Raw genomic sequence first — 23551 nt, forward strand, 5'->3', positions numbered from 1 at the left:
ATAGGCTTCACTATGTCAGCAAATATGTTCAATAAGCACAATAAAGATGATAACACTTTTTGGTATCCTGATCTACACAGTGAGGATGGCAAAACTTCTTACAGGAAGGCCACATTTAAGACAACTTCCCTCTGAATCCAGATTCACTAATCTCTGTCTGATATCCCCTGAAAGCTAAATAAATTAGGGAAGTGTCTGTTGGGTTTTTTTAAGAAATCAGAAGACAAAAACTGATGGGAAGAGAAGACAAAAGATTATCTGAAGCAAGCCAAGAACTGAGTCCAGAAGGTGACATAATGTTTTCTGGATTGTTCATCAGTGTATACAATGAAGACTCCCAACTAGACTTCAGTGAGCAACTCTACTGAGGCATTCAGCAAAGCAACAGCCTGATTTTTCCCCAAGTATTTTGGCTTTTTTGTGCTGAGTGTAATAAAGCAGTAATTCGCAAGTGAACAAAGTAGATGTGACTTAAAAAACATAAAGAGCTGATGTGTGCAGTAACAATGAGCTTTTTATTGTGTCATTTCTCAGAACACAGAAATACTTGAAGGGGTCTAATCTCATTTGCAAGTTAGTGTTTTTAAAAATGTTAAGGCAATCAGTGGTTCATAACAAGCAGGCAATGTTGAAGTTTGCTTACAAGCAATAGATTCTCCATTTACTGAAAATATTTACCGAGGACACAGTGACAGTTGTTCAGAATAGTTTGGTGCACCTCAGGAAAACACAAAGGGCTAAGGACAAAATGTAATAAAATGTCACAGAGTATTAGAATGTATAAAATATGTAATAGTATTACACTGCAGAAATTGAGGTCACATTCTTTATAACATTCTCAGACGGTTTTCAATAGCATAGATTTGGTTTTAGTTGTTCTGTCTTACTCAAGTTTTGGACTAAATGAGTTTACTAAATAAAAGCCCTGGAACTATCAGGCTTGGACTCAGATTCCTCGCCTGCTCAATAGATTTACCCTCATTATATTTTACCAGCGAATGTCCCTAGCTTAACCTTTTCTATACACTTTCATCAGGATCCTATCCTGTAATCACAATGAAAATCCAGGCTGATTTCCCTAAAATAAATGGGCCAAAATCACTAACTCTTAACTGCAGGAATTAAGGCACTAATTCCCTGTTCTTAGAGTCAGCAAGAAATCTGGCGTATAACACTCAACCTGCTTTATAATCCATTTTGTGGAGACATTGCCTAAAAATATGCATTAGCTGCAGCATCAACCCATTTGAAAAGCTGAAATCTTCACTACAACTTACACAATAGGCTTAGGTAGCAAGCCACTAGTTAGAAATTATTTTGAAAACTGATCACTCATTTTTCTGTAGCCCTACAGAGAGGAGAATTTCTGCTAGCACAACACAAAGTTTACAGGAGCTAACTAAGGGGTATGGTTTTATTAGCAGAACCTCTGCAAACTTTAATTTGCAATGTTTAGATTAAACTATTTCAGATTAAAATGAAACCTCACCACCATGACAGACCACTGTCTTCTCCTAAAACCTGTTCTCTATTTCTTCTCATACTGCAGAGCAAAGCTGACTAATGTGTCAATCATGGAAATACTAGCTGGGGAAGATTATGTTTATTTAATTCAATCAGTTTTCAATATAAGAATATACTAAGTTTGTCTGTTCTCAAGAGCTTCCAATGAGGGATATTCTTCAACATCCCTGACAAGTCTACTCTGGTGCTTTATCATTTTAAAAGTTACAAATTTTTAGTCCTCTTTACTGCATTCATGATCTTTCATGATCTTGATTACAGCTTTTGATTACCTGAAAGGCTGTTATCATACACCCTTTTCTCTTCCAGACTAAGTAAACAACCCTTTCAATCTTTCCACAGTCAATTTTCTAAACCTCTTATCCTGCTGAATTCTTGGTAATTTGCATCTCTCCAACAGTGCAGCTCCTCAGACCTCATCAGCACCAACTGGAGTAGAATAATTTCTTAAATTCTTGACAGTTTTGTTAACACACCCGAGAATAAGTTTTCCTTTCTTTTCAAGGAACTACAGTTCGGTTTGCATTGCACGCTAAGGTTAAATAAGAGACCCTTTTCTGTTGTACTGCAGCCTGGTCAGTCACGAAAGAGCAGTATACTCCACATCAGGCCCTGGGATGAACTCAGGTTATCTGTAAAACAGATTACTTTACAGCCATTTGCTGAACGCTCATAAACACTTGCTTTCAGAACAATCTGCTGATTATTTTACAGCTCTGATTCTGTCAAGCTTTTGCAAATCACACTTAAACAATCCAACTGGAGCACCCGAAGAAAGAACAACATAAAATCCATTACAGTGGTTAATGTGACCAAAAACATTCTGCTTGAACCCTGCAGGCTGTTAGAGCACAAACAAGCTACAGAAGACCAAACCTTGCCTCTTCCTCTGTCCAAATGGCAGAGGGCTTCTCTGCCAAACATTTTCTGCTGCTGCTTATGGGCATTCAGCATTAATGAGAGCCTTAATGGAGACAGGGTACTGCAGCAACAGGCATTTACCTACTGTGGTCTGCCTTGGGCTAGATGATGTGCTAATTAGCATCCAGTGCTCAGAAATGTATGGGAAAGAAGTATAACACTGCAAATTAATAAAGATGCATTCTGTCAAATTCAGTCTGCAAACACAGAAGGCAAAAGTTTGCTCACTCAAGAATGAACACCAGCTGTACTATTCTCCCCCCACTAGTTTCCTCCATATAATTTGTGAAGGTTAAAGAGCAAGAGTCTGGCATAACTTGCATGTCTTCCTTAAAATTCTCAAACACCAGCATACAGCCAGGTTGATGGCCAGAACGTAGCAGAGAATTTGAACAAGGCAAAATGTTTTTTTCCAAAACAAGGGCAGAAAACCTGAACCCTGACAAAATTTTAGATTTCAAAGTGTAAGAAGCAGCATGCTAATCTAAAAGGCAATGGAAAATTAAGGTAAAGGAGGTAGGAAAGCATTACATCCCAATTAATTCTTAATTGCAAGATGCTAAATTTCCTGATATGCAGTATTGGAAGGATAGAGTGTTAAAATTAGGGAATTATCAAACTCACTGAAAAATGTCTTTTTGTTATACAAAGAAAACCCAGACTTCCAGATTAAATGTTTAGAAAAGGAAGGCCAAGCAATACTAATACATCTGCACAAGAAACTGAAGCTTGTCACCTCTGTTAGTTACACAGTAACTAACATTTTCTTACACAAAGAGGTTTTTAACACCACGGATGGGTTAGATACTAGTTTAGACTGAATACTAACCCTAAAACAATATCCTTTAGATTATGAAGCTAAGTGTTAACAAGTTAGCTAGTGCAAACTTTACAATGCCCCACCTTCTGAGTCCCTCTCATGCTCAGAGCTTGCAAACATAGATGTAGATCATATACAGACTATGTCACAACACATGTACCCAAACTGGAAGTAGAGAGGATAAGGATGCAAAGACGTGGGTCAGCGTGCAAATTCTTAACACTGAAGGAGTTTGAGCAACTGCTTTTCAGTCCCATCCAGAGATTCCTACAAATGAGCGACCTTGTCTCCCAAAGGAGTGCACATCACCCTTGACAGCCTTCAGCTGAAGGTTTTGAGAGAATAGAAAACATACGTAACTACAATAAGTTTAATAGCTTACATTACAGCCCTGAATGTGGCTTCTAGTATTATGGCTTGGTCCTTCACAAATTTCAGGGATCTAAGGCAAAAAAAATTAAGTTTGAGTTCTTGGGTATTAAAAAAAAAAGATCAAAAAGTTTTATCACAGCAATTTCTAATACCTTTAATATTGGCAGTAACTTGCTGCTTTCTTTGAATCAGAACAAACTAAGGGGCAGTAGGAAGAAAAGAAGAAAACTAGCTTTCATGCTTGATATAAAAGGTGGATAATTTCTGAGTACTCTCTCTATATATCATGCATTTTCAAAGTATAATCAATATTTCTTCCGTCAAGTCATGTCTTGCAAGTATTGATTTTTTTGTACGGTGTTGGCCTGTTCAAGAATCTGCCTAGAAATTGTCACAGCATTTACACCAGAGCAAAAGAGCCAAAAGTTGACAGATGGGCAGGCTGCCAAGGAACAACAAACCTGCCAGACCATGAAATTAGTTCTTTCTTGTTCACCCAAAGCTTTTTCCACATGTTGAGGAGTCTACATCATTGTGTTTGTTGGTTTGGGGGTTGTTCTTTCTTTTAGCATTACACTAGCTTTTTTTCCTGAAGTCACCTTAATCTTGGGAACGATTTTCACTCAAACCTGAAGTAAATACAAGCCACAGCCATGAAATACTTCAGTGTCTTGTCAGTTTTGCTTGTGTGCAGCCTAAGACACAATATTAGCTTAGATCAATATGACAGTAGTACTGGCAGTGTGATTGGCATGTCAAAGACTAGGACCTCAGTCATTTGGCACTTATGACATGTCCCAGTATCAACAAGACAGAACATTTTTGTTCTTACTGATGTTGTATCTAAAGTAGCCTTTTTCCCCTGCCCCACCTTTTACTATGACTACCTCAACAGATAACAGCTCACCCTGCACTTCTTTCCTATCACCAGTTTTCAACCTGAGGCAACAGTCTTCCTTGTAAATGAAAATCCTGTCTGGGTTTAATCTTAATTAAATTTGCATGCATAAATATGCAGCTTTAGGCTTCACACTGAATCATTTATTATAATAAATAGGAAGTTATGACCAAAGTATCTATTAGCTCTCTCCTGATTCTAAATTTATATTTATTACTTGCAAAGTCTAAGAGACCTGAGCTTGAGAAGAATTTTAAAGGTTTAGTGGTCCCTGTCACTTCTGTACTGTGACTTAGTATCACAATCAAACAAAATGTTACTACTTCTTTTCCAGTGTAAACATAAAGAAAGACCCCATGAGGTAGCTGGCATCTCCCTGTGATCATAAATGAAGTCTTACAGCAAGTAGCTGCACTACAAAGGAACCCTGAAATGTATTTTTCACTTAGTTCATTTAAGCTTGTTATTTATCAGCCATATATAAAAGCAAAATTTACTTCACTTTCCTAATTTCAAAAAATGAATTTTTTTCACTTTCCTAATATGAATGCACTATCTTAATATTACAAATTGCAGCTGCCTTAGATGAAGTCAAATTTCTAGTTAAAATAAGTGGAATTTTTCCATTAATGAACAAAAGCTATTTCAAGTTGAAGAGTTTTGGGCACCTCAGAACTACCAGCTCTCCTGTTTTATGACGATGTAGTTTTTTCAGACACAGAAGAAAAATGTTTGCAGTTGTATCACTGCCAGGTCTTCCTGGGTAGAGAAGGGAGCGCATTTCCTCCAGCTTGAATGGAGCTGAAAGGATTTGCAACTGTGTAACACTGAAGACATGCAAAATTTGATCATTCCCTTATCTCTACTGACAAGATTTTGCAATCTGATTTAAACGGTTAATTGGGAAATAACCTCTGTAGGGTTTTTTCAGGTATAACCAACTGTTCAACGTGCTATAGAGGTGGCTTTCCGCTCTTTGCAAAAAGTAAAATACAACCTGCTACTTTTTTTCTAGGCATTTTACTCTAGACAACAAAGTAAAATTGCACATCACCATGCTTTGTTTACTTATATCTGCTGGTCTCCAAGCACACAGGTTAACAAATGTACAGGGCACATATTGCAACTATTTTAAAAATATTAATAGCAAGTCACCTGTTGCACATTTTCTATGTTTCAAACCCTCACCAATTTCAAACCCTCATTTTACTATTTTACAGTAAATGCATTCATGAAAATCAAAGGCATTTGTGTCACACAGAATAAATTCCTGAAAAAGCATAATTTTAAGGACACAAAAGTAAAGAGGGGAAAAAAACCACCAATATTGCAAACTTCTAAAAAAGTTCTCTTCTGTATTGCCATCAATGCTCAGTAACTCAGCCAGCCGCATAGAATTTTAATCAAGTGTCCAAAAGTATTTTGCCTTTGGCCTGAAAACAGGAATGATGCATTTCAGCCCACAGTGCAATTTTTAAAGAGAATTCTAACAGCCTGAAGACCAGGACTGAGAGTTCAAGTAATTTAATTTAAAATACAGCAATGCTACAGCGACACTAAAAAAACTGCAAGGCACATTTTGGATCCTACCCTGACACAACCCAAACGTTTTTGCTGATTACCGTGGGAAATGCGGTGATCATATAGGTAGAGCTGCAGAGTGGGCAGCTTATTTCTCATTGTCCTTAAGAACAGAAAAGACGAGGAGGGCTGCTCAAGTTTTAGAGAGAGATTGTATCATTGGTCGGTACAACGTGGTATACAGAAGGGTTTTTCTTCTTTGGGGCGAACATCCTGACCTCTTCCCTGCCACAGAACTACTGAGAAGCCCCTTCTCACCCTCTTTTCCTATCACTACAGCAGGATTTTCAGCCTACCAGATGGTTTGGCTTTGTCCGTTACCACTATTAGCCGTGACAGCACAGCAATAGCAGATCCTTACACCAAGTACCCACAGAAACAAAAGTTTCTGGGCAACCTGACATATCACTGGAGCTAAACATCAGCGTGGCATCCTCTGACCCATGCCAAGATACACATTGAATACTGCTGTCCACCAGCGGTCATGATTTGTACCGACTGCTTCATTGGTGCCTTCAGATCGTATACTATCACTCATAACTATGGAAAGATCTATTCTCCTTTAGTCATCACGCAATTCATCTTGAAGTTCCCTGCCCAGCCACATATCTCCCTCTCTCATCGCTTGCAAAGAGCAGCCTCCTCCACCTCACAGAAAACCTGCACCATACTTTGCAGAATCATGTCTTCAATTAGAAACGGGCCCATTATAATATTATCAAATATGCAAGAAGCTAAGCTGTCCCTTGTGTGACCACTCTCAAGTAAAGAGTGGTGACCCATTTGACTCTAGTATTTGCATGTGCTGCACGCCTTTAGCAATGATAAACTTGCTATGGAGGATGTTGGCAGACACACTGTAAACCTACTTCAAGGAAGAGAAATTGGGATAGGGCTTGGAAGGACTTATTCCTGTAAGTTTTAGCTTAAAATTCACATTTACTTCTAAAGTCCATTTCAGTAACAAGCTCACAGTTTTGCATTAGCAAAAAAAAATTTATGGTTTCTAAAATTCTGATCAACTTTTAGTGAGATTTATTGTTAATATACAAAAATAAGTGTTAAATATACCCAGTTTTATTCACAAATTATGGAGTTCCAGATACATGGCAGATTTGCCTTCTATTTGTAAAAATGTATTTCTTAATCCTGTAAATGAGATGTATTACCCCACAAAAGCAAATTGGACTATTTGGCAATTAAAAAAGAGCCTTACTGAACCAACGCATTAGTTAGCAACTACTGAAGGAATAAATGAACAATTGTCTGTAGATAAATGTAAATTCACAGCAACTCTCCCGAAGACAGTGGAGTTCATTTGATCCTTCATTTTCCCATCAAAATTTTTATCTCTTCAGCATATTTTAAAGGGTGTTTTCTAGTAGAAGTCATTGAGTACACATTTTAGAGACTCTACAAACTAAAGCAAATAAAAGGAATCCTAGAAATTTCAACAGCATATATTTCACAATCCTAATTTAAACCAGGGTTTCCACAGATCCCGACAATTCAAAGAATCTTCACTTCAAACTTCTGTTATCTAGCCCTTCTCAGCCAATAAAGTCGAAACAACCCAATCATCAGAGGCATTAGCACACAGTTACAAGCCTTTCTTGCCCTCTCCTCTTACAACAGTGCAAGATATGCACAAAAGGCAGCACTGTAAAGGCAAGTAAAATATATGAATGGTGTGGCATGGAGAATAACAAAACACACATTAGCTACTCATGCATTTGAATGAGAAATGTTTGTAAGGGAAAACTAGACAAGAAAAACCAGTGGACTCTCTTCCGCAGTCTTATTAGTAGCGAAGCGCCTTCAGGAGCTGGTTTTCTCACTTCTGTAAAGCAACAGCCAGCAACGGGGAAGGCGTAATTCAATTAATTGGTTTTTCAAGCACAGGCCTACCGCTGGTGCTAGACTCTCATCGATTCACTCACTGTCTAGATACTCCTGGATGGATCTGGAATAAGCCCGAGAAGTCAGCGAGGACTGGCCAGGCCCCATCCAGCCTGGCAGCAGCTCTGCCCTGGGTCGGGAGTGGCGGAGGAGCACCAGGCGCAGCCAGGCTCCCCAGCCTGCCATCCTCCCGGGCACCCAGCTTGCCCACCACCTCGTGCCGTGGCTGCAAAGCTCATTCTGCCGGCACCCGTGTAAAACAAAACGAGGGACAACTCGGACCCCTGCTCCTGTCCTCCCTGGAAAGGGCGGCGTTCGGCCACAATCGAACTGCACTGGAAGTGCCAGTCGCTACTGGGTTTTTTTCCTCTCCTTCCCAAACACAAACATTTCTTTACACAATTCTTTGATCAGATGAGTTTTGTGACAGAAGGCAAAACGCCAGTTATGCTTTCAGAAAACTGAATAAAAACTATCCATACTAACTAATCTAAGCGAGCATCAGTGCTAGCTCCAGTTTGCATTTATGCTCATTGGTTAAATTCCAAGGTTTATTATAGTCAGCGTGACTTGTGCCACTGATTTGTAAAGAGCCAGGATTTTGCTATTAAAAACTTCTTGCTTCATCAGGTCCACAAGAAAAAAAAAATACAATAATCAAATCAAGACTGTAGAAGTTGTTTCGAATTACCTATACAGGTTCTGCACTGTCCTCTCAGCCTTTCAGCAAATAAAAGCTTATACAAATATGATAAAGAAGGCAGTGGACATGGGCCTATCTTCAAGGTCATTTTGGAGCAAAACAGCAGTAAAAATGCAGGAGAGCCAAGGGGAAAATAAAGTTTCCACTTCAGGAAGACCATTTCTTAAACAGCTTTTTAACCTTTATTCTCATGCGGGAATCAAGAGCGGGGCTGGATCTCACAGCACAATAAATGAGCTCACAGAAAGGAATTACATTGTGCTTTCAAAACAACTTTCAAATCTGAAACTTTAAAAGAATTGGTTAGGGAATATCTCTGACGGAGTCGTTACTGTATTAAATGAGAGTTAAAAAAAAAAATCATCAAAAGCTAACAAGTTAAAGATGATAAAACAGAAGAAATTGCTAAAGGCTGAAATCTACTCTGCCTACACAAAGCAGCAGTGAGATCTTCATGGCCTTGCCTGGTAGGAAAAGTCCAGAAAAGACAAGACAAACCAACTCAGTCCATCAACCCACATTAGCTGCTGCTTTACACAGCCTGCAAGCTTGGACCACTTGTGGAAAGGGCAGTGGGTGAGACCGCCTGCCATGCATCCCCCCCCTCCCTTCCAATAGCCCTCTGAGCTCACATGGCCATTAGAGCAGTAGTGATTTTCCAGGGAGACTTTAAAAAAAAAAAAGGTTTTTGCATAAAACCAAAACATCCTATAAGTCTGTTTTGCTCTGCCAGGAACACAAGGGAAAACTTCTTGGGAATCGTAACTGCTGTTTCACATCAGGAGGGGAAGTCTAAATTATGTGCATCTACATATCTTCATAACAAGGATATTGAAGGCTTAGACTTTTGATAGCATTTTTATAGTCTTGCACTTCTATGCTTTCTAATTTTTAGTGTTACTTATATCTACTGTAACTACAAAATAAATCTTCTAGTTTTCCTGTAACATTGTGATGTATACAGCTTTTAATACCCAAAAATGTGTACAAAATAATTACATCTCAGGGCAAAAGCAGTTTTTTCCCCCTCTAAAAAACAGGGAATGATTGAGAAATCATTAAAATAAAGTCCTTAAATAGCAGAAGTAACTAAAAAAGAATGAACACAGATATACCTAACCTTTTTTTGCTCTAACCCACAAGCAAATGAAGCACTCGCCTCAAACCTCAAAGCCAGAGAGCTGTACCCGTATCCTAGTGCCCAGAGGCACTGTATACAGCCTCTGAGATATTACTGAAGTACCTAAAAACATACATAAATGGGAAGTTTGATTGATGTGCGCCTAAGGTTTATGCCAACTAACAAATCACAATTCCTGCAAGCTGACCTAACCCATCTCATCTTGCAAAACTTCTCCAACACACCATTCCTCTGTTTGGTCAGGAAGGGATGCCTGGAGGACAGAAAAAATAGACATAGGAGAAGGCAGCAAACCCCACCTGAAGATCCTGTGTGAGACTGCTGTAAATACCAACAACTGATCAACACACACTGATAGTCCTGAATTTCCAGAGATGCATTTTCTAAGCCCTCAGGGAATGGAGAAAATATTTATGACAGACAAATGGTATTTTTTATCTTAATCTTCAGTCTACTTAGAATGCTTTCATGGGATTTTTCTCTGTCACATACCTTTGTACTCTGAGAAAAGAGGAAAGTCTGTGGCTTGTTGGTGCTGACTTTCTTTTAAAAGAAGTGAGGGAAAAACACAAAGCAGATTTTAAATTTAGGACTTTCTAATCAAGGCCAAGCACAACGTTTTCCCCACAGAATGTCCAGGATGTTCTTTGCAGACCACCAGAAAAACTGAAATTTCTCATGGTTCTTTCTTCTTCTCTCCCATCCTCAAGTCAGACCTCAATCAGCAAAATTTGCACCTAGCTGAGATCCATTACCTTTTACATTACTCTTTTTACACTACAAATTCCTTTTAATATGATCAAGTCCCATTTCTATTTAATAAAGGTTTCAAAATAAGCTTGTGTTGTTTATTATGAATTTAGGGAACCTTATCATTTTAACGCAATGGTACCCACAAGGTCAGCATTCCTGGGGACATGCAATGTGGCCTCTGTTTGAGCTGACTTCATAGACAGGTCATCTAAAATTGACTTTTGTAGAGTACTATATAGAACAAAGTCCATTACACTAAGGTCTCAACAGCCAAACTGTGTCAGGGAAAAAATCCCAGAGCTCCAGAATTATATCTGCTCTTCTACAGAGTTTTGCTGGGGTGTGCCAAATCCTGCAGGCCAACAGAGAGGCAGCTGCTGCAGCTCCGTGTTCCCAGGTCCACTCAGTAGTAAAGCTGAGCATGTATTCCCAACAGCCACACACATAATGCAACACATGTATGCATATACATATGGCCAGCCACATAGATCAACAAAGATAGAAACACACAAATGCAACCACCACCAAGGGTCTCATCCTGTTCCCTGCTCCAGCTGATCAGGATGAAAGACCTTAAGTAGAAAATATGTATTCATATACAGATATATATGCAATGCGGATTCCTTCAGTAGCTGTACTTGGACACTCAGTCTATCCAGTAACTACCCTCCCCTGGATCCCAGGTCTCCCCTGTTGCTGGCACCTGGGCATGTGAGCCCCTGAGGCCCACAGCCCCGCTCCAGCCGCTGGCCCACAGACTGCCTTGCACACACACCACCACCCCCAACATACACCCACTATGGATCCCTCCAGTTACTGGCCAAGATGCTCAGCCTGCCTCATAGCTGGCCCCAGATCTTCTTGTCACCAGTGGCCTGACACAGACACACACGCATGCAGACGGGTCTCTTGGCTGGCTCCTAGACCCCACGGTCTACCCAGTAGTTGCCTTGGATCTCCTGCTCCCCCCAGTAGCCAACTTGCAGACCCTCTGGTCTCTCCAGTATCCATCCCAAAATTATGGCTGATTTGATACCTAGCTCCCAAGCCACTCATCCTGCTGGCTGGCTGGTCTGGCTTGATGTTTGCTGGCGATCACACACTGACACACAGACCCACATGACACGCACACGCTCCGGTCTCTCCAGCCACGGGCACCCAAGACATGCAGGCCCCTGTGACTTGTGGTCCCCTCTCCATTGACTAGCACTTATATCTCCATGCACACAGCACAAAGTCCCTCTCACCCAGGAGAATAGTTTATTTATTAAACAGGAGTTTAATAAAAGGACATGACATGAGGTACATCATTACAGGACACATACTGTTGAGGTATGGGGCATAGAGACACAAGCATACCGACCTGCAACCTGTTTACAGCCATCTGGCCTCCTTTACCTCCATCTTACTCCTCTCCCCCCCTACACTTGTTCTTTCCTAGACCACCTTGATTGCCCCTGCCTCCTCTCCCTGTCTTTGGCCTTTCCTCTACTCATCCCAAAATAAGTCTTGTGCAATCCCAAAATGTTCTTCCCCTGCATTCCATAATGAGTCCCATACCCCTGTAGACAGCCACCACCAACCCTCACCCTGTAAGCTCTGGAGAGCTGCTCCCATAACTCAGTGATGGCTGTCATGGGCCAACCCTGGCAGGGGCTCGTTTCTCTGGGTTCATTATTGGGGTTGCCCCACCTTGTTCCTCTGTGCTCCTTTGTGTGTGTGTGTGGACATGAGACTTATCACATAATCTAACAAGTTAAATGGAGCATGGACAGTTAATAAGTATCTTGTGGCCCTGCTACTTAACCCGCATGAGGACACAAGGGGTATATAGGTTCACTGTAACTAAGGTTTCCAACCCCAGGAAAAAGTGACATCTTAAGCCAAGTATACCATTCTGCCCAATTCTGCCAAAAATTAAATTTTTCAGCTTACCACAATGTTAAGTGATTCTGCCTCAGATTCCTATCGTATTTTTAGCTCATCAGTCTCTTGCCTCACACTGCAAGTTGCAAACAGCACTGCCTCTAAGTTTTCCACAGATCTCAAGGGACTTTAGGTTTCTTTTAGTGTTCTCTTATCAGGAAAGAATATTCATACCAGTGGAAGCATAGCAGAAACGTTAAAGGAAAATATTTAAAAATAAAGACAAACTTTGCAGGGGATAGAAACCTTCCCATTTCCCATATCACTTAACTCTTTGTTGCAGATTTCATGGAAAAATCTGGTATTTAAGACTGATGGAAACAAGCTCTATTGAAGCCATTAGCATATACCAGCCTATGATGCAGTATGGCAAAGTACCTATGACATATTTTTTTCATCTCATACAGAAAGCATTTGGGAATGCAACATCCAGCTCATCTTGAAAGCGTAAGAAGACATTCTTCAAAGTTTAGTGGTCATCCAAGTACATTCTGGAAGTCTGGCTCTCAGTTTCAAAAGTGTCACAGGAAACTGTATCAATGCACAAAACACCTCTGAATGCATGAGGCTGTAGCAGGGCAACTAAGAGTATAAGATCTACCTATCCAGGCTTGTAGACTAAAGGCCAGGTCTAAACAAACCAGAAAGACCGATTTATCTTCCTGCCAAATGTTGTCACACCTACAATTAAAGCACATCACCTCTGAGGTAGAACTCACCTTCCTGAATTAGGCACCAAAAAGTCTTTCTCCGCTAAGTGGGATGCACAGTCATCCCGCCGAGTGGTGCCAGGCTTGAGTGACCCAGTGAAAAAAAACAGCAGACACAGGTACAATAAAAAAAGTTTTCCTCCTGAATTTTGCAAGCAGCAATCAGGCGTCCACAGAAGTAAATACAAAAGAGGAAGGCCTGCAATTTGATTCTCCTTCCATCTTTGAGTGCCTTAATGATCCAACTGCAGCATCAGCTTTTTCTCTTGCCCATTCTCCTTCTGCACCCATTAAACTTGCATTCTTGGCTGCACAGTAGCTCAGTTTCAAACAGAGGTTTGGAGAGATTTTGTACATGCCTCTCCCTCCCCTGCATTACCTGTCACAGCAACTTGGTAATAAGGCACTCTACTCAGAAATTGGAGATGTGGGTTCAAACCATCTCAAACTAAGAAGATTAACCTTAATCTCCCACTTCCTAGGCAAGTGCTTTAACAATCTGATTTATAAGCAAACCATATCACTTATGTTTCAGCAAAAAATGTGGTTGCTGACCATAATGTCACAATTTGTGTATTAGTCATAGCTTAAGCACACTTACTAAACTAGATTCTTGAAGCAAGGTAGGTTTGAAACTCAAATGATGATAAGCATGAGAAATACCTGTGTTCAGCTCTGCACAGACAGAGCACCCCAGGCACCTTCCTGGGGCCATTCAACTGCCAGAGCATCAGCACTTAAAAAAAGTCTACAACTATTGCCTTTAAAGTTACTATTACTGCAAATTTACAGTAGGATTATTTTTTAATTATAGAAAAATCACCTGACAGTGGCAGAATCAGATTTATGAAATATAGGCAATACTGTGCAAAACCATTAACTGATTTCCCTTTCTACTTTGTAGACCTGTATCACTCTTACTGCCAGTATAATTAAGAATGCATTCCAGCAGAGCAAAGCTGCTACATAAGCCTCCAAAACGGCTATTTGCTTCTGAGGTTGTAAAACAACTCTCATGTGGATCCAGACACTAGTGATATGTGCTTCATGAAGAGTTACTCCATTATTGGATACAAAAGACTCAACTGAAAATACAAACCCCACTTTTCAACATGATGGGGACACTTTAACAAAACACCTGCAATTAAAATACCAACTAAATTTTATAGGCATGTAGATATTAATCTTTAGGCTGAAAGAACCAATCATTAACCTTCAAAGTTGTTCAGTGCAGTGACTTTACTATCCTGTGTTGCTCTTTCTAATATTGGACTTCAGCACTTTGTCAGACCCTTACAACCATCGTACGCTCCAGTTTCCTCATCTGCTGACAGGACAAAAGCAGGAACGAACAGAAAAACAAGAAATGCTGAGAGTTCTACCAAGGTACTCTCCATGGGCATGCCAAGATACTTTCCCCCCAAACTTCTCCAATGCTCTTGCAACGGCTCCAAGAAATCTTTCTAGCCTCACCACAAACTGTGTTTTTACATCCAATGCTTACAAGTTTGAGCTTCGGTTGTTTACTTTCTGCAAAAGCAACATGGCTATTCTAATCTCCATTGCATTCCTCACATTGTTTTAGGATCAGTTATCTTGAATTCTGGTTTTTGTAAGGCAGTTATCCACCAGGGGGGTTTGATACTCACTGCTTCCTCAGATGATCTGCGCTCTCATGCTGAGAAAAAAAAATTCTATCAACTTAATCTAATGGGAAGAATGGTCTCCTGACCTGATCTTTCAACTAGAAAAATGTAATTATGAATTTAAATAGCCTCAGGAGGGGTGGCTTAGGAGCAATCAAATATACTGGTATCTTCGATCACCGACATAAAAATATGCATTTTATCATGATGCCTCTAACAATGTGAGTTGCCATATAAAAGCTGGAATATCAGCACTAAACTACTTGCAAAAGCTGTAGCAGATTACTGCAGCGTGATCATTGCAAAAATCATCTGGGAAAAAAGGTACGGACTCTTGTCACCTATATTTGAGCAGCTTTAGGAAAATTCCTACCTTTTTAAACTGTGTGCTAAAATACATATTCAAATAGGAGTTAATAGTGAATTAAGGTTATTTGGTGTGCATAAGATGGTACCTTACAAAAAAAATTGTGAAAAGTAAATTTTGCATCATTTTGTCTGGCTTTTCATTTGTTTCTAACACTGAATTTTCATAACCAAGGTGAAGTATATTTATTTACAAGCTGAAATATATGGAGCCAGCAGTTTACTTGGGCTTGATTTTGTCCTCCTTACCTGGAGGATGAAGTTTTGTACGCATAATGATATTAATAAACACACTCGCTTTCACTGCAGCGTGTAAACATCCAGATGCTAATCTCCCACACTATATCCATCTTGAACACCACACTTCACCGTAAAGACCAAAGTCATGCATCTGCACAACATATGCCTTCCAACCATTTTCCGTTCTCAGTTTTTGGTTTTTAACAGAGACCTAATGCGGCTGAGGACTAAGGTGCAGGGAGTAGGGATCAGCAGAAATTCTGCTGTTGACACCACCAGGAGCTGAATCAAGCCAAAGGTGAGAGCATCTGGTGTCTATCAGTGCTTCTCCTCATAATCCACCACGCCGCAGAGTCACCTACTGTTGACTCAGTAACAGAGAGTGAACTGCCGTTGCTCACTAACTTCAGGCTCACTGGGAAAACACAAGTTACTGCACTTTGAACAAAGAGGATGCGTGTGATGAAGTTATTCGCAAAGCAAGAACTCCGGTATCCCGGCTGCAATGCACCAGCCAGCACCACGTGCAAAAAAAGAGAAGAAAACTTTCGTAAATTATCTCCATTACATCCTCATGCTACCTCTGTCTCATGCCTGGAAAGTGGTTTGGATCCCCTCTCGCCCCGTATAACAGAGCTTCATCTGGTTTACATTAGCGACAGCGTGAGGCATCCTTCGGGTCTGCCTGCTCCTCTCCCTTCCCCAGAGCGGGATCGCCGGGGCTGCGGCCCCTGCCCGGCTCCGGATCCCGCCGGGGCAGGGGCTGCACTGGGGGCTCCGCCGCGACGGGGCGGGCGGCGGTGGGGGCCCGGGCCGCCCGCCAGCCCTCCCCCCCTGCCCCAGGGAGCGGGGGCAGCGGCCGTGCCGCCGGGGCCGCCCCCTCCCCCGGGTTTCTGCCGCTCCACAGCGTCTCTCGGCTCCCACAAAGGGAGTGGGCGGCCCCGGAGGCGGCCGGGCGGAGTGGCCCCCGCCGCCGAGGGAGAAGAAAGGGTTCCAGGAAAGGGGGGGGGAGGGCGGCTGCAAAGCGCGGAGATGCGGGGAGAGGAGGAATAAGGGGGGGTGGGGGGCAGAGAAGAGCGTGGCAGCGAGGCGGGCAGCACTGCCGGACCCCAGCCCGCCTGCCCCCGCGGGGCTCCCCTCGCAGCACAGCACGGCCCCCGCACCAGCTCTGCCCGGCGGGGGCTGAGGGCACGCCGCCAAGGCTCCCCCAGCCCCACGGGGGCGAAAGCCTGCCCCGGGACGCGGTCGGCGGCTGGAAACAAACTCTACGGGCATTGCATTGCACCGCACTGCGAGCAGTGCGCACCCCCGCACCCCGAGAGCCACGCACCCCCCGCGGCCGCCCCCCGCTGCGCTCACCTCGGGGCTGGCCCTGCCCCGGCACCCAGAGCAGCGAAGCCGCCGTCAGCAGCGCCAGCAGCCGCCGCCCGCCGCTGCCCATCGCTGCCGCTGCTGCCGCCGCCGGGAAGGACGCTGCCCGCCCCGCCGAGCGCGCCCGCCTTATATCGCTCCCCCGCCGCCCCCGGCCCGCCCCGCCCCGCGCCCGCACCGCCGGGGGCTCGCGCACACACACGCGCACACGCTCACACACGCGCCCTCACGCACACACACGCTTACACGCTCACGGAGCCCGCGCCACTCGTGTCCGTCCCCGCAAAACCGTCCCCGAAGCACTTGCAGCCCCGTTGCGGGCGGTGCCCGGGGTGCGACGAGCCCGAGTCCGGCGCCTAAAAAGTTCTGGAAAGCTGTAATGAATGAACAGGGACTTTTTGCAAGGAGAGGGAGAAGGGAGAGGTGAGTATGCGAAATAACAAGGTGAAAGTGCGTGAGGGGGAGAAAGCATTGCTAAGCTGCTTCAACATACGGCTCTCCTATCTGGCAGATATTTTCACGTGTTTAAAAAAAACATTCAGCTGCTGAGCCGTTCCTTGTAAATTTGTCATCCCCAACTTTGAAACTTCATGCCCTTGCTGGTATTTTTCGAGCCTCCGCTCCACATAAACACAGCAGATCAGCCATGTTTGTAAACGAAACGAGTTCTCTCCTCAGTTGCTAAACTAAGAAGTTGACTACTTTTGTCCCCTAGGAAGTCTTTGCAACTTTTTAATGATCAGCTACTTCTTGAAACTAGCATAAAACACAACAAACTGGTTGTAGAAATTCCTCAAGATAGAGACTTTTTGTTAGTACTTCAGGAAAGTTCATTCGCGTTAGGCTTTCCTATTCTAAGGTTTGTCAGGTCGCAGAGCTCGTATCTACAGTACTCCTTAACGAATATTTCAGGTAAGTTGCAGCAAGGAATGACATTTTCCTGGGAAAAGAACTGTATGCCCAAAATAAGTTCGTTGAGGTGGGGGAATTTTAGTCAAAAGATGCTGTCTCTCAAATGCGAATCCCCGCTGACGATGCATGCTGCTTGTTTTTTAGGAAAATGTGGTGCTCTGTATGGTATTGCATTTAAAACCGTATTTCAAAGTACAATAATGTGTATGAGTTGCATAAGCGGAGTTAGACTGCAAGTGCATTCTTCAAAATGGGGGCAGCTGCTCATGGAGTTCAGACATCAGCTTGGCTGGCTGGTTGTTTTTATTGATTGGGGTAAAGAAATTCAGGAAAAGAATAGTAATTTACATATTTTATATAAAATAAAGCTATTTCTTATCATATAACTCAGAGTTATGAGTTATACTTGAGAAGGCATAGCAGTGTTTATATTCAAAACATAGACAAACAGGAAAAATCTATGGGTCAAGGAGATAAAAAATGAAAAATTTCTGCCATAAAACCTTATCAAAGGCCTTCAAGCCTGCAAATAAATAACATTCCACATCTGTCCCTTCCAACAGATCCGTCCTTTGCTCACATCAGGAACTTCTTAAATTTCAGGACAGGCAAGGAGGAGGAAAGCAAAACATCTGTGGAGAGAAAAGTCAACAAATTTCAAGAGCCAAAGTGTCATTTGTTCTAATATCATTGAGGTCAGGTTAAGGAATCCTCTGGGCAGGATCGCAAGTACCCGTTGGGAGCCAAGTACAAAGGAAAGGGAAAGAGGGAGCATCTGTGCAACATAAAATCCTGCCAGTTTACAGCTTTATAATCAGTTTAACCATTTCTTGAAATTACAGCAAGCTGAAGAGTACTATCTTACATCCATGCAACGGTAAGTGCCAGTTTGTTAGTACATCCATTTATCCTCATCAGAATATTCCACAAGAGCTAGAGAATGTATATTGAGATCCAGCTCTGGACTTTATCATCTGACTCGATTATTATAGTTTAACTAAACATCTCTATACAACTTATAACTGAAATATATACATTGAATTAGTCTGCAGGACTACATCACCATTGTTCAGTGTCCATTATAGTCATTCCCTAAGAAAACTGACTCTTCTCACGTTTCATTTGAGTACGTCCCTTCTTGGAGAAGAGGATTACTGTGTTTTCTATCTTTCCTTTTCCACAGTTCATTGCTGGTATTACAAAGTACCAGGCAATCAGAATGATCGCCGGTTCAAGACATGGCACTATTAATATAATTCTTTCCTAACCTACATTTCTAATGAGCTTTGAATGATTATGACGTTAGATGAGAATCTCAGCTTCTTAAGCAAGTGTAACTCCAGTGCACATTTACACCGAGCAAGTGCATCGGGTATTGTAAGTTGAAGATTAGAAATTTCTTAGTCTTTGACGAACTAATCCAATGAGAAAATGGAATGCCATGTTACAGGTAGATCTTGAATGAGTCAAGAAACGTGCACAAGAATGAAAGCATTTTAGGGCACTGCACTTTAATGCATGTTTATACAGTCCCCGAAAACCATCTGCATAAACTGAAACTCTGAGCGCTACAATATCATATATGCTTAACATAGATAGTAGCACTGCAAATTAAAATAGCACAGGAGACTTTTATATTGTAAAACAATTAAGTTGCTACGGCTCCAACTTCACTTGAAAGAAAGAGATGGCACAAACTTTAGGAAGGGTAATTTCTGAATGCCTCACACTTATTGGTTTTGCTAATTAAAATTTACTACAAAATAAAACAAAAAAAAAAGTTTGCTATCTAAGACAAGAAAAAAGTTATCTGTAAATACCCAGAAAATACTCAGAGGTGTGGTTATAGGGAACTTCTTAAAATCTTGTTTTCTCTCTCACCAATTTTCGTGAATTAGAATTGCCTTAAGGACTAAGTTTTTCAGTTGCAAAGGAATGGAAAATCCTAATATTTAGGATGATGTAGCACAAAGTGAGCATGTTAATCTAGCCATCTGTGGATAACAACCTATGGATAAAAACATTGCCTTTGGCAAAAACAGAGGTTTGGGAGAATTCAAACTGGAGAAAGCCCAAATACACAGAGTCTGAATGGAACCGCTCTGCTATCCTGCACCTAAGTAAACTCCAAGTGAACACCAAATATGTTTTTTCAGCTTTTGTCTTTGTTGCTGTGCTTAAGGCAGAGCTATTGTGTTAATGGCAGGTTCCCTTCAGGCCCCTCAGGAGCATGAAGTCACCTCCTGACCCTGGAGGGCAGCGGGGGCACTCATAGCTGTCAGCTGTGTCGTGCTTTTCCTCATCCATAGCATTTAATAACTTGCCCATCCCACCTTACCACCCATCCCACTCTCAATGATCCTTTCTCCTCACCGCATATCGGGGCATTTCTACAGTGTGAACACCATTGACGTCATATCTGTGGGAATTGGGGTAGGGAATTTGGAATAGTTTCCAGAAGGAGGTACACTGATATAACCAGTCGATAATCCCACCCAGAGCTACATTTAATGGCTAAATAAGGTTTTTATCAATAGCTGTACTGTACAACAAAGGGTCTCTATTTTTTAGCTGGTTTTTCTTGGGCTTTTTTGCACACACTTGTTATCCATTCTGCCTCTCTGCCTCATTATCTCATAAGCACCACCCAAGTGTTCTGAAAAAGCATTCTGGAAATAATTATCACTTGTAATCAGAGGAAAAAAACAATACTGTAAACTGCCTGTCTGCCTCTAATAAACATTCAGCTGCTATTAAAAGCTGGTTTCGATAACTCTTGAGTTTTTCCCCAGAACCCTTCAAGTGCTTTTCTCCCTCCCTCAGAGAAGTAGGTCCAGAGGTTAATAAATCTGAGCTGTGACAGACCAAAGAGAGTAGTAAATTCAAAGCAAAAGGCCCTTCACAGCATACCCTGCCCACAACTTCCTCTCAACCGAGACACCACCTCTGCAGCTTGACGGGCTGGAAGTGCAACCCAAGGAAAGAGGTGTAGGTCAGGGCATCTCCCAGGTCCCTCCTGGTGTTCCTCGGCTGGTAGCCTGACACTCTGCTTTGGCAGCAAAAGTGTCCTTTCTGTTCCTGAAAGTGATTTCAAGCTGTAACTTGAAAGATATGTTATGATAATTTGGCTCTGAGATGACAAAGGCTTCCATGAGGATTAAAGAAAATCTGCTGTTTTGGAGGAACCTGGGAAACAGCTGCTCCAGGAGCCTGCACGGAGCTGTCACGGGCCAGTGGAAAAGGCACGAGTGGATTGAATGCCTCCCGCCTGGCCAGAAAAGGCACCGTGCGAGCTGCCCCTGGGCACAAGGTCCCTCAAAGGCTTGCCCACTTCATGGTAGAAGCTTCACTGACCTCAGGAGTTGCCCGGACTTAAGTGCTCACCAGAGAGGAGGGCTGGCTTTGGAGAGAAGCAGGCGCTCCAGGACAGTCTGGATGCAAAAAAAGGGGAGCGGAAGAAAGAAAATGTGAAACTGTGTAAATTCCTACTCTGCTCCAGAACAGTAAGCCCCATAACACAGAGGGTTTTTAATGCTCGGGCTATCACTCATGCCTGGTACATGCCCCCACCTTCACACACCTCCACGTCCCTCACACTAACAGCACCTAGGTTCAGTGGTACCCTTCCCTCCAGGCTTTCAAGGGGCTGTGAACACCCAGTCACCCCCTCCTATTACCAGCCATAATCTAGCCCAGGTGCTAAAGGCAGCAGGTCCAGCCACCTCCTGCCAGGCTGCTGGGAACAAGGCACCGGGGCTGCAGCCAAGAGGCCGAAAGCCCTGCCAAGGAGGAGATGCGGCAGGAGTTAGGAGAGCACGGAAGCGCCATCACTGGCTGTTCTTGCATGGGGAATGTGCAAGGTCCTTCCCCGATCTCAATAAGAAAGGCACAACACCAAATAGTGTAATAAAAGTGCTTTATTAATAAGATACTAATAAGAAGAGGACTATAGATAGTGAGTAATTCTTAGATCTCTTCATCCTGGGAACTCTGCTTTCATGCAGCATTGTATAGATCCAATACAAGCAGCATAGTTGCCCCAGACCCCCTGTTTTGAAATTAAATATGGAACTATTTCATTATATTGTGGTAAATATATCACATGCCTGGATCATGCCTAGGCACCTGACTATGAAGCTACTTCTTGTAAATCTTGTCTCTTCATGGCTACCAAAGCAGGAGATGCAGGTAGCAAGAGATACTGGGTAGCGGGAAGCCATGCCTGCAAAGGGTGGCATGGTTTGGAAATAGGTTAATAGAGGTGCACTGGTTCCACATAGCAAAATAAGTGGTGATGTTTTTCTGTTGATTGGTTTCTGCTGTTTTCCTACTAGAACTTACTCATTGGCATCAATGGTGTCGAAGGCAAGAGTCAGCATGTTTTCTGTGAACAGCTCACAGGCTGGAAATTGTGATTATTGTCCAACAGGAATGGTTGGATGGTATACTGTATTATGGCAAATATATTCCTCCCCCAAAATCACAGTGAATTCAAATTAATTTTTCTTTTGTTGAAAAAATGGAACTCATAGGCAATAGGGAATACGATACCGTCACTGCTGATGATCAGCAACATCCCTTGCGTAATGCTGTTCCCAGTCTGGGCATGGGGCTTTTCCTTACATTTTGATTAAACTATTTGCAAGAGCTTGAAGGCTCCAGTAACCCATGCAGGCAAAGGAACAGCCACAGTTAAGTTCATGACAGACATCTATAACATGAAGAACAAGTGTTAACAGCAAGAAAAATCTTGCTGCTCATCTCCAAACTGATCTTGGACTTGTGGGAAGGACTTGTGGGACCTGAACGATCCAAACTCACCACTTCCAAATTTGTATTAGGAAGGGGAGAGAATATAACTTGGCCCCCACAGAGATGTGCAAGCTGAATGGCATTTAATTAGTGCTCCTAACATCTCACATAGTTCTGAATGGATAGAGAATTTATAAAATAATTTAGCTCATACTTTTAAACCACAATTAATTTGTGAGAACGGATTAAAGTTTGTGACTAATTTTTGCTTCCTTTTTATTTTGCAGAAAATATTAAGTAGGAGTTAATCAGTTAATCATACCCTCTGATCTTTTCTTCAGTGAATTTGCATTTCTTCTCAAGTGTAGTCGGGTATGCAGTTGGGAAGAGATCCATGGGACATCAGTGGTGTTCTGGTGGTTGAGCTTTTAACAGCAAGTGCCGAGATTTTGCTGCCCAGAGACATATACATGCCTACGCAAAATCTGTGTTAAAAGAAGGCTTCTTGATGTGAGATTAGCAAGGTTTCATCACCTTTTTTTGCAGAATAACTAGAGATAATGCAAGAAACAAAACTTCGAGTAAGCAGAAGATAAAAGCCAAGAGCTTATATATGTGACTTTAGTCCAACTTGTGGAACAATGAACATCTCCAGTTGTCTTCTGTAGCTTTTAAAATGAAGTCATTTATTTATACACTTAAACATGAATTTGATGTCAGCTTTAAGCTTCTGTTATAGAAATTTGCCATAGAATCTAATTCAAGAGGCAATTTAACTTTATTAATGTGGGAGGAAATATGCGCATAATGCGAGCTATTTTTTAATAACTGCCATTCCTGCTATTGCAAGAAAGTGCCTTACACCTATCTGGGAAGCCATTATTAGCAAACTGAATAATTTATCACTTCCAATTTTCAAGAAATTAGCCCTGCCTAAGACTGAAACCAGAAGCCATTTAAAAAATAATAATCCAAAAAACTGTGTCAGGTTCCTAATTTGAGGAACAGTAGGAGTG

The 23551-nt window shown here is 42.1% G+C and overlaps 1 protein-coding gene across 1 annotated transcript in view; it reads right to left on the reverse strand.

The window, feature by feature from the left end:
- Positions 1 to 23551, reverse strand: part of LAMA1 (laminin subunit alpha 1) — a 126084-nt gene that overhangs the window by 93773 nt on the left and 8760 nt on the right. Inside the window, exon 2 of the mRNA XM_050890870.1 lies at positions 16860 to 16933. Coding sequence (XP_050746827.1) covers positions 16860 to 16933 — 74 coding nt within the window. The remainder of the gene's footprint in view (positions 1 to 16859; positions 16934 to 23551) is intronic.

Source organism: Gymnogyps californianus, chromosome 2, assembly GCF_018139145.2.
Source record: "Gymnogyps californianus isolate 813 chromosome 2, ASM1813914v2, whole genome shotgun sequence".
Lineage (NCBI taxonomy): Eukaryota > Metazoa > Chordata > Aves > Accipitriformes > Cathartidae > Gymnogyps > Gymnogyps californianus.